The 11501-nt window shown below is 41.5% G+C and overlaps 1 protein-coding gene across 1 annotated transcript in view; it reads left to right on the top strand.

Annotated features, from left to right (window-relative positions):
• The first annotated feature begins 3667 nt into the window (after positions 1-3667).
• FLVCR1 (FLVCR heme transporter 1) overlaps positions 3668-11501 on the top strand; it is a 35359-nt gene continuing 27525 nt past the window's right edge. Inside the window, exons 1-2 of the mRNA XM_007952693.1 lie at positions 3668-4405; positions 8611-8755. Of these exons, the coding sequence (XP_007950884.1) occupies positions 3668-4405; positions 8611-8755 (883 nt within the window). The remainder of the gene's footprint in view (positions 4406-8610; positions 8756-11501) is intronic.

Here is an 11501-nt window from a genome sequence, read left to right as displayed (position 1 = left end):
TTTGAGTTGTGGTGCTGGCGAAGAATGCTGAAAGTACCATGGACTGCTAAAAGAACTAATAGATCTGTCCTGGAGGAAGTGCACCCGAAATGCTCTTTGGAAGCGAAAATGGCCAGACTTCGTCTCACCTACTTTGGTAATGTTGTCAGAAGGGAACATTCCCTGGAGAAGGACGTCATGCTTGGTAAGGTGGAGGGTCGACAAAAGAAGGGAAGACCTTCAACGAGATGGATTGACAGGGGAGCTGCAATGATGGGCTCAAGTATAGCAGGGATCGTGGAGCTGGCGTGTTCTGCTGTGCATGGGCTCGCTATGAGTCAGAAATGACTCGACAGCACCTAACAACAACAACAAGACTGGTACTAGCTCCAGTGAAGGGCTGTACAATCATAAATTCAGTCTGAAGAGCTTGGAGTAGGTCCAGAATGATAAAAATGCAAAATGGGGTCAAATCTAAGATAATACAACAAGGTATGGCTTTAAGAACACAAAGATAGGAGTCAATGATAATGGTTATTGATAACATTTATTGAGTACTATATCAGTATAAATTAGGTACCACTTAAGTGCTTTATGTCTATTAGTCATCTATTCCTCACAACGATCTCATGAAGAATATTGTCCTAATTTTGAGGGAACTGAGGCACAAAGTAACTAATCCAATGTCATCCAGCTATTAAGCGGAAGATTTGAACATAGGCCATCTAGTTCCAAAGCCTGTACCCTTAATCACTACAGTAGACTACTTTACTAGCCATAACTATAAACGGCTACTATGTGCCAAGCATCATTCACACATTTAATCATCATGACAACCCTGTGAAGCATGTACAGCCAAGAACAGCCAAGAAATTTACTGAAGGTCATATAGCTAGTGAGTACTGAAGCTGTGATTCAAACCCAGGCAGCCTGGCTCCAGATCTAAGGCTTTTCCCCACAACTCTAGATGGTGGTAGCTTCAGATGCTAGGCTTTGTTGTCACGTGATGGGAAAGCCCATGATAAAGTGGACAAGAATAGGATAGGCACCAGGTGGTAAAAATGTGGAGAAAAATTAGGAGCTGACTGGCTGTCCCAGATTCCCAAGGGACTTCCAATCTAATCCTTTTAGTTAAGGATGTACTGTGTTGTTGTTCGGTGCTGTTGAGTCAGCTCTGACTCATAGTGACCCTGTGTACAACAGAACCAGACACTGCCCAGTCCTGCACCATCCTCACAACCCTTGCTGTGCTTGAGCCCATTGTTGGAGCCACTGTGTCAATCCATCTCATTGACGGTCTTCCCTTTTTTTGCTAACCCTCTGCTCTACTGAGCATGATGCCCTTCTCCAGGGACTGGTTCCTATTAAGGATGTAGGGCAGACAAATTATCTTTACAGAAGGAGTCTAAACAACAAATGAGAATGGCCTCCCTGCAGGGGTAGATCCAGGAAGATGTCATGCAGAGAGGAAAATTATCTTTCAGATCTGGCAGAAGACTATCTCTAACACCCACTGGATAAAAGGGAAATGAGACCTAATGTATCTTGCCAGTTTGTGGAAGTGGGAAGGAAGTCTGCAGTTACCTGAATATTTGCTGTGAACACCTAGAATGGAGCTAGGACTTGGGCAAACACAGAAAGATTCTTTCAAAATTCTATCCATTGGATTTTTTTTTTGTGTTTCATGGTACATGATGGAATTTTAAAATAGCTCTAGATATTGAATAATAAGTTGTGTTAGATATCAAGCAATATTATTAGTTCATTTTTTAGAAATCCATAAGATAAACTTCTTAACCAGGATTTGGATTCCACATTTAGACATGCATTTGGTCACTCAAAGAACATGTCTCAATAATCTAAAATAATATCCAAATACCTTTTAAAAAAATCATGCTTGCAGGTATGTGCACATAATTTTTTTAAATAAAAGAAATAGATTCTTTAATACAAGTAATTAATGAAATCATTCTATAGTAATCCAACACTTATTAGCTTCATTGATTTAGTAAATGTTTATTGAATACCTTCTATGTGTCAAGTACTGTTCCAGGTTCTGGGAATATAGAAGTCAAACCCATTGTTGTCAAGTCAACTCTGACTCCTAGTGACTCTATAGGACAGAGTTGTTGTTGTTATGTGCCGTCGAGTAGGACCCAACTCATAGTGACACCTCCTTGGGTTTCAGAGGCAGTATCATTATGCAAGTAGATTGCCCCATCTTTCTTCCGAGGAGTGGCTAGTAGGTTTGAACCACCAGCCTTCTGGTTAGCAGTCAAGTGCCTTAGGCACTACACTACCAGAGCTCCCACAGAGCAGAGTAGAAGTGACTAACAGTCAAACACTTCTGGTGGTATAGTGGTTAAGGCATGTGGCTGTTAACCATAAAGGTTGGTGGTTCAAGCTCACCAGCCACTCCATAGCAGATGAGGTACTCTGCTTCTGGAAAGATTTACAGCCTTGGAAACCCAGATGATTTGATAGCAAGGAGTTTGGTTTGGTTTTTGAGGCAATGAAAAGGTGTACATGGTTTTAGAGTTCTAAATAGCAGAGGTTTTTAAAAGATTCAATTCACAGTGAGAAGTCTTATATATACCCCTATTTGTGATCTCTTCTTTCTTTTCTTTTTCCTAATTCAGTTTCTCAAACTTGAAGGGCAGGCTTTTTCTCTAATAAAGGAAGGCCTGCAAGGCTACGTGTGTTCTTGAGGAAAAGGCCTATGCCCAAATTTTATTTACTATTTATTCCCCAGAGCCTGTGACAGTGTCTGGCACATACCGTTCAAAAAGAACTTGGTATCTGAAACCCACTGAATGTGCATGTTCAGTAAATATTAACTCCAGGTGTTGGCCCAAGGAGCATGTCGGGCAACAGCGTCGGCTTGGGCACAGCACGTTTCATTCGGTCACTCAAATAGCAGAGTGGGGGTGGGGTGGGGATTTCCAACTTCACAAGGGCAGATTTCTGACGAAATATCTTTCTTTATCTGGATTGCAACGCTTTCTGGCGTTTTCCCTGTGCCGAGAAAGCACAAATTTACGAAACGTGGTCAAGTCTGCTCTAAAGGCAAGGACCGATCTTGCCAAGCGGCTGTACTCTGTGGGAAAGGACAAACGCGTACTGCTTTGGCGCCTAAAACTCGGCCCTTTGGAGCAGGGTAGGTGATGCCTACCGCAGTCTTTCCCGCTGGTTTCTCCCTCCCGCTCATCTTAACCAAGTTGCCTCATCCGCGGACCGCCTCCCGACCGCCCACCCCCGAGTGCAGACAACTCCAGCCCCCTCCATCCTTCCTGGGATTACAGCACCAGCACTGCCTTCCTCCCGGCACGCTTGCTCCCGCCCCCCTCACGGAAGCTCTCTGGATTGGCTCCTGCCCGAGCAAAGGCGCCCTGATTGGCCAGCGGGCCGCCACCACGCGGGGACGAGGAGCTCACTGCCCGGCCTGTCGCGGTGACTGCCAGCTTGCGACGCGTGGAGAGGACTTCTGGTCTGCGGCCCGGGCAGCACGGACTGCGGTTCGCGCACACTTTGCCTCAGCAGGGAGGGGGAAGAGATCTCGGGAGCGGTCGGCCGTCGGGTTGGGGCTGGTGTGCAGGGAGGGGCTCAGGCCTTGGACCCGGGGCTGGTGGCTTGTGCTAGTGTGGGGGCCCAGGGCCGGGAAGGAGGGCGGCGCCCCAGCCTCGGGGACATGGCGAGGCCGGATAGTGAGGAGGAGGCAGCAGAGGATCCGGGGCACCCGCACGCGAACGGATACCTCTCGGTCCTGGGGGACGGGCACTTCCAGGAGGTGATCACGGAGGCGCAGAACGGGCCCAAAGCTGACTCCTTGGCCCTGAACGGGGGACCTCTGAACAGCTCCGGAGCCTCTTCTGAGGCCCTGGACGGACTGCAGACCCCGCTGGCCACGGAGGAGGAGACCCAGACTCGGCTGCTGCCCACGGGACCGGGTGACACCACCCCAGAGGCTGAGGATCCTCTTGTGCCTCGGATAGCGCTTTCCGCGCGACGCTTCTTGGTGCTCCTGATTTTCAGCTTGTACTCATTGGTGAACGCCTTTCAGTGGATTCAGTACAGCATCATCACAAACGTCTTTGAGGGCTTCTACGGAGTCTCTTCGCTGCACATCGACTGGCTGTCTATGGTGTACATGCTGGCCTACGTGCCCCTCATATTCCCGGCTACCTGGCTGCTGAACACCAGAGGCCTGCGGCTCACCGCACTACTAGGCTCGGGCCTCAACTGCCTGGGCGCCTGGGTCAAGTGCGGCAGCGTGCAGCCGCATCTCTTCTGGGTCACTATGTTGGGCCAGAGCCTGTGCTCTGTGGCCCAGGTGTTCATCCTGGGCTTGCCCTCCCGCATCGCTTCTGTGTGGTTTGGGCCCAAGGAGGTGTCCACAGCTTGTGCCACCGCTGTGCTGGGCAATCAGGTAAGAACTGGATGAAAATCAAGTCCTTAATAAAAAGAAAAAGTGTTAGGCCATGTGAACTACACACATGGATGACCCCTCAGGACACATCTACTGTATAAATAAAGAGAGAAGTAGTTACCAGATATGAGGCAGTCTTGGATTAAAGAGGGAGCTCTGGTGGCATAGTGCCTAAGGCATTTGACTGCTAACCAGAAGGCTGGCGGTTAAAAGCCACCAGCCACTCCTCAGAAGGAAGGTTGGGCAATCTGCTTCTGTAGTGATATTGCCTCGGAAACCCAAGGAGGGGTCGCTATGAGTCGGGGCCGACTCGCGGGCATGTAACAACAACAAGGACACAACTTACTAAATCAGTCTAAAGTGACCACCTTATCATCTTACTTTGAAAAACACCTATAAAATAAGTAACTTGCCTCTTATAAGGAGCTCTGGTGGCGCACTGGTTAAAGCATTTGGCTGCAAACCAAAAGGTCAGTGTTCGAACCCACCAGCTGCTCTGCTGGAGAAAGATGAGGCAGTCTCCTTTCATAAAATTTACAATCCTGGAAACTCTTACGAGGCTTTTCTATCATATGCTATAGGTTGGCTATGAGTCAGTCCGTGGCAGTGGGTTTATTGCCTCTTTAAGCCTAAAATCGTAGACAACTTGCTAATGCAATAATGAATGAAACTTGGGGTAGGTATTGTATTTGTCACCAGCGTTCTTCACAAAATGGTTGGATTCTGGGTGTTAGTTTCCATTTTGACTGGGTCATTGTGAACAGCCCCTCTTTAATTTTACATATTAAGAGCACAGTGGCTGGTACGTACTGGACATTTATAAATGTTCTAGCGATTAATTCTTCATAGCATTATTTAGTCCATTTACCAGTTTTTAACAGGAAGACAGTGCAAGAAAAATCAGAGATTGTGGAATCCATTGTTAAATGGTGGCTTGATTTGCCAAGTCTGCATCATGAAGCTGTCTGATCTGGTCTTTCCTAATACCATAGATTCAAATTCCACTGGCATTCCAGTAGCATTACTAGATAGATTGGTGTTTTGCTTTCCTAATTGCAGACTGATTTTTTTTTAATTGCCATTTGAATTCTGCATATGGGGTCCTATAACATTTTATGTAAATTATGCTGAGTCATCATTCAGTGGAAGGAGAATCTAGTTAGAAATATGTGTACTATAAATTTCACCCAAAGGTGCCTCAGAAAACAAGCCTGGCATCTACTTCTTTCTGAAAGGTCACAGTCCTGAAAACCCTATGAAGCAATTCTTTCTGCTCTGTGCACATGGAGTCACCATAAGTTGAAATAGACGCAAACATATACATATAAAACTACATGTAGCTATGTAACACGAGAATGTTATTGTCTTACTTTAGGCCTGACTCTTGTTTCAAAATCAATAAGATTTATTTAAAATACATAAAAGACTTTCCAAATATACATGCCTACTGCTTATATTTACTTTTTTTCTCTAAAAATACAGAAGGATATGTAGCTTGAACTATAGTTATTATGCATCCCAAACAATTTGACTATATTTTAGTTGTTTGTTTCTGCATGTTTGGGTAGAAGCTGTTTTCTTAAAATATTTTACATTTATAAAATTATATTCAAGATTAATACTTCATTGAGCATGACAGTATTATTATCTCCATGTATAAGGATTATCTATGTTGTGGATAATACATAGAAACATTTTCTCACAGGCAGAATTCCTTCTAGCATTCGGCATACCTCTGGGCTTTGTGCTATTTTCTCCCAAGGTGTTATCATCCCTTCCTTGGCAGCCACTTTGTAGGCTCTCCAAAACAAATGTGTTGAATAAATGAGTTTAAGACTCACATAGACATTAGCCAACTGAATATTTCCACTTGGATATCCCATGAGAAATCGCCACTCAAAATTTTCCTTTATCTCCTAGCTCATTTCACTTTATTTTTGCTGCCACTACCTTCATTTTGGCCACCCTCAGCTGTCCTCCAGAGCTTGTTAACTGATCTTTTCTGCAGTCTTGCTTTCTGCCCTCCATTTTCCACATTCATCCAACATGTTCTTTCTTATGTGCAGATTTGTTTAGGTCACTCCTTGTTCGCTAAAGTGGCCTCCATTGCTTGGCATAAAATTCAAACTCTCTAATATGACCTGTAAGACCCTCCAAATCGGGCTCCTGCCAACTCTTCAGCCTCCTCTCCCTCCATAGCTTACATTTCCAACACACATACTCTTTCTTTTCTTTGTACACTACTTACACTTTCTCTCAAGGTCATGCCCTTTCCTTCTTATCTTGGAACATTTCTGCTTCATGTCACCAATTCCAATTTCTTTTACAGATCTTTGCTTCTCCAGAAATGTTTCCTGAACCAGAAGTCTGTGCAAGATGTTCCTCCATTAGCTAGAATGACCAAATGTCCCATTTTGCCTGGGATAGTCCAGATATACAGCTGTTGTCCAGCATAATTCCTAATGGATCCTGTTCTATTCCAAACATTGTTGGGTGATAAATTACGTGGCCTACCTAGTCTTAGTATCCTCTATCTTTCCCTCATGTTAGTATACTTACACACTCTATTATAAATACCTTCTTAATTGTCTCTAGCTTTTTGTAAGGGAGCAAATGGAATATTTGGTAAACGTTGCTGACTTTGCCTCACCCTCCTACTTGAAAGCTTTCTTGGACTCTTGTCAATTCCCTCTTATGTCTCCCTCCACTGAACCTCCTTAATATTTTGATTTTATTTATTTTATTGCAATGATCATATACTTTTTTTTAGAGGAGAAATTCACATAGTAACCTTTTTAAACAATTCAGTGGCATTTAGTGCATTCTCAGTGTTGCATAACCATCACCTCTATCGACTTCCAAAACATTTCCATCACCACCAAAGAAGACCCAGTACCCCTTCAGCAGTCACTCGCTGTTCCCTTCTCTCCCAGCCCATGTTCAACCACTAATCTAATGTGCGTTCTGTCCCTATGGATTTACCTATTCTGGATATTTCCTATAAATTGAATCATGCAGACACCTTTTTCGTCTGACTTCTTTTACTTAACATAATATTTTCAAGATTCATGAAAACTGTAGCATGTATCAGTATTTTATTCCTTTGAATAGACAAATAATATTCCGTTGTATGTCTGTACTACATTTTATTTATCCATTCATCAGTTGGTAGACATTTGGGTAGTTTCCTTTTGGGTATTGTGAATAGTGCTTCTGTGAACATTGGTGTACAGGTATTTGTGTACCTATTTTCAATTCTTTTGGGTATATACCTAGAAGTAGAATTGTTGGGTCAAATGGTAATTCTGTGTTTAGCATTTGAGGAACTGCCAATTGTTTTTCCAAAGTGGCTTCACCATTTTACATTCCCACCAGCAATACATGAGGGTTCCAGTTTTTCTACATCTTGCTAATTACTATTTTCCACTTTTATGTTACAGTTTTCTTAGTAGGTATAAGAAGGGGCTCTAGTGGGCCCTGATGGTTAAACTCTTGGCTACTAATGTAAGGTTGGCTGTTCCCTCCCACCAGCCACCCAGCTAGATAAAGATGTGGCAATGTGCTTCTGTAAAGATTGCAGCCTTGGAAACTCTAAGAGACTGTTCTACTCTGTCATATGCGGTCGCTATGAGTCGGAATTAACTCAATGATAAACAACAGTGGGTATCAGTGTTATGTCATTGTGAGTTTAGTTTGGTTTCCCTAGTGACTAATGATGTTGAGTATCTTTTCATGTGCTTTTTGGCAATTTTATGTCTTTGGAGTAATGTCTATTCAAGTTCTTTGCCCATTTCTAAATTGGATTGTTTGTCTTTTTGTTATTGAATTGTAAGACTTTTTTTATATAGTCTGTATGCTAAGCCCTTACCATATTTGATAACATCTTCATGATTTGTAAACATTTTCTTCCTTTCAGCTTTATTTTGCATATACTTGTACCTCTTTATGATTGTAAGCATTTAAAGGGCAAGGACTATATATCTTTATGGCACTCTCATTCAGATAGTCGGAGCTCAGTAAATGTGTGTTGAAAGAGTTGTCAGTAATATCCCTTTAACACTACAGTAGTAACAAAGACAGAACAAAATGCTTCAAAGTTTATAAAGCCCTTCACATACATCAGCTTATGTCCTATTATTTGATAGTGTTTTGTTTTTTTTTTCCTCTTAGGATAATTGCTATTAACAGGCCTGTTTGTTTTACAGCTTGGAACTGCAGTTGGCTTTTTACTACCACCAGTTTTAGTGCCCAACACACAGAATAACACAAGTCTTCTGGCTTGCAATATCAGCACCATGTTTTATGGCACAGCATCTGTCTCCACGCTTTTATTCATTTTAACAATAATTGGTAAGCAAATTATTTTCACTAAAGCTTAAATAGATAAATACATGATAAAAATACAGAAATAAGCAATGCTGAAAAGTTTTATTTCTAATATCTCAAAAACTATATGCTGGTTTCATCCTTCTGTGCACTGTCTTGCTTTGGTAATGAATGCTACAACCCTAAGGATATGTTATGGCTTATGACATTTATTTTAATATCATAAAGAGTTTGAAGACTAATTCATCTCATTTATCGCTCTACTAACTTTTCTTCCTGATAGCTGTTGGTTTCAAACATATAACCTGCCGCCTCTTTTCCATATACCTCTAAATGTTCTGCATCTTATTAACCTGGGAGTCTCTGGGTAGCATAGGCAGTTAGGCACTTGACTGCTAGTCAAAAGGTTGGTGGTTCTAACCCACTCAGAAGTGCCTCAGAAAAGACGCCTGGTGATCTGTTTCTGAAAGGTCACAGCCATGAAAACCCTATGGAACAGTTCTACTCTGCACACATGGGATCACCATGAATTGGAATCGACTCAATGGCAACTAACTTGCTAACCTAGCCAGGGATAAGTCCTTGTCATGCTTTGAAATGATACAGATAGGCTACAACCTTTCTTTTAATGATAAATCTTTCCAAGAATACCCAATTTAACATTAAAATAATCTTGGGCAGCAGCAAGCTATTCTGCAGAATTTCAAACTGTGGCAACTGTCTGCTTGTTAGGCCACTCCAGCAAAGGCCTGCTACCACCATTCGCCACTTGAGTCCTCTCGCCTGGGCCTGTCTCTTGAAGCAGTCAAAATCAACTGCAAGCAGCCACCATCCATTTGGAAGAAGCTTTGGGAAGGTCTGCTATTTAAGTTTATTTTTAATAAGAAACACTTTTTTTTTTTTTAATTTCAGAGAAAAGGGTAGGTAAGGTGTGTTTAAGTAACATAGCCACTAACATAGCTATAATATTTCCCTTTAGGCACTTAATAAATCTTAAATTGATTTGAAGAGCAGAGGAATGATAAAGTTGAAAAGACTGTCTTTGAATCATTAAAATTTACAGTGAAACTGCATTATAGCTGGAATTTGTAGTTTACATGTTAATTTTTACAATGGCTATAATAGTAATGAGAGATTCAAAACTTTGTGATCTGCATATATGAAATCCTCAAAGTTTTCAAACAAATATATTCTGGAAGCTGTATAGAGTGTTTGAATAGAGACTGTTTTATAAATGAACTAGAGGATCTACATACAGGAAGCCACATACTTAATTCCCTGTAAGATAATGAACAGAATTTTCTTTCTGTAGCATATAAGGTATTCTGATATGTCCAGTCTATTTTTTTTCTTTCACAGTCAGGGAGCACCCTATTTGTGGTGTGCAGACCACTAAAAAGGACAGTTTATCCCTGTCTTATTTTAATAGTTGAAGAAAGTTTTTAAAGAAATAGATATATTTTTTGAAAACCTTAACTCTGCTTTTCTGGTGGTCATATTTGATTTACTGGATGAAATAAAATATAGGTTATATGCATTTTGTATAAGTGAACCTCCCATTGACAGTAGGAATGCAAAGGATAAAGCATTCTGCTCTGAATCCTTGTGTATCTTCACATAAGTTCTAGTTTTCCTTTTTTTAATCTTTTAAACTTTTTATTGTGATTTGAGTGAAACTTTGTAGAGTAAATTGGTTTTCCATTCAACGATTCATGCACATTCTGTTTTGTGACATTAATTGCAATCTTCACAACATAACAGTACTTTTCTCACTTACTTCCTGCCCTTCTTTCCTATCCTTTCCTTCCTTCTGAGCGTTATTTCTGGGCAAATGCTGCCCTTTTGATCTCATATGGTTGATTGCTTGCTCTAAGCAGTGCGTATCTCCAGGGTGTATTGTTCACTTTATAGTCGTTTGGCTAAAGGTTGAACTGTGAGGGTGATTTCAGTTCCAGGCTTGAAAGTGTCTAAAGGCCATACTCTTGGGGGTTACACAAATCTCTATTATACCAGTAAGCCTGGACTTTTAAATTATTATTTTTTAATCATCTTCAATTGTTGTCTCTTTGGAAGAAGTGAGAGTAATAGATTGTATGTGTGTATATATAGATATATCTATATATCTATATCTATACACACACACAAACATACATGTATATATATGCTTAAACTGCTACAAATGTAAGCTTTTTATTTGTCAAAGGAGAGAAAGAATGGAAATGACAGGTATAGCCATGGGCAGATCACCCTGTGTTTGAGAAGTTAGAAGAGAAAGCCATTTATATTCTTATTTGTGTATTTTTTGTTTCTATGGCTAGGACATAGAAACATAAATGGAAAAAAATATAGTGGAAATGAAATGAGAAAAAAATGTCTTGTCAAGTTTTGCTTGGTGAGCTACAGTTTTAACCTTGCGCTGTGAGTCAGGTCTGACTCAACGGCATGTAACAACAACAACAATAATCAAGCCTTTATAAAAGGAAGATAATACACAATTATGAGAGTCTTAAGTTAAAAAAGTGACATTTAAATAAAAATTTATTTATATTCTTCATACACAAATGAGGAGAGACAACGCAGGGACGCCAGAGTAGCAGGCTGGAAGAGCAGGGAAGGGGATAAAAGCCTCGAGCCCCAGGCTTACAGGTGAGGAGAGACAACGCAGGGATGCCAGAGTAGCAGGCTGGAAGAGCAGGAGAAAGGGGATTAAAAGCCAGGAAGCCAGACAGAGGAACAGTCAGCCAGGTGGGGGTGACACGAGAGGTCTCCA

Source organism: Orycteropus afer, unplaced genomic scaffold (genome assembly GCF_000298275.1).
Source record: "Orycteropus afer afer isolate SDZICR_OR568_19922 unplaced genomic scaffold, OryAfe1.0 scaffold00013, whole genome shotgun sequence".
Taxonomy (NCBI): Eukaryota; Metazoa; Chordata; class Mammalia; order Tubulidentata; family Orycteropodidae; genus Orycteropus; species Orycteropus afer.
Note: the sequence above shows the minus strand (reverse complement) of the source record. Positions and strands in the feature narration are given on the sequence as shown.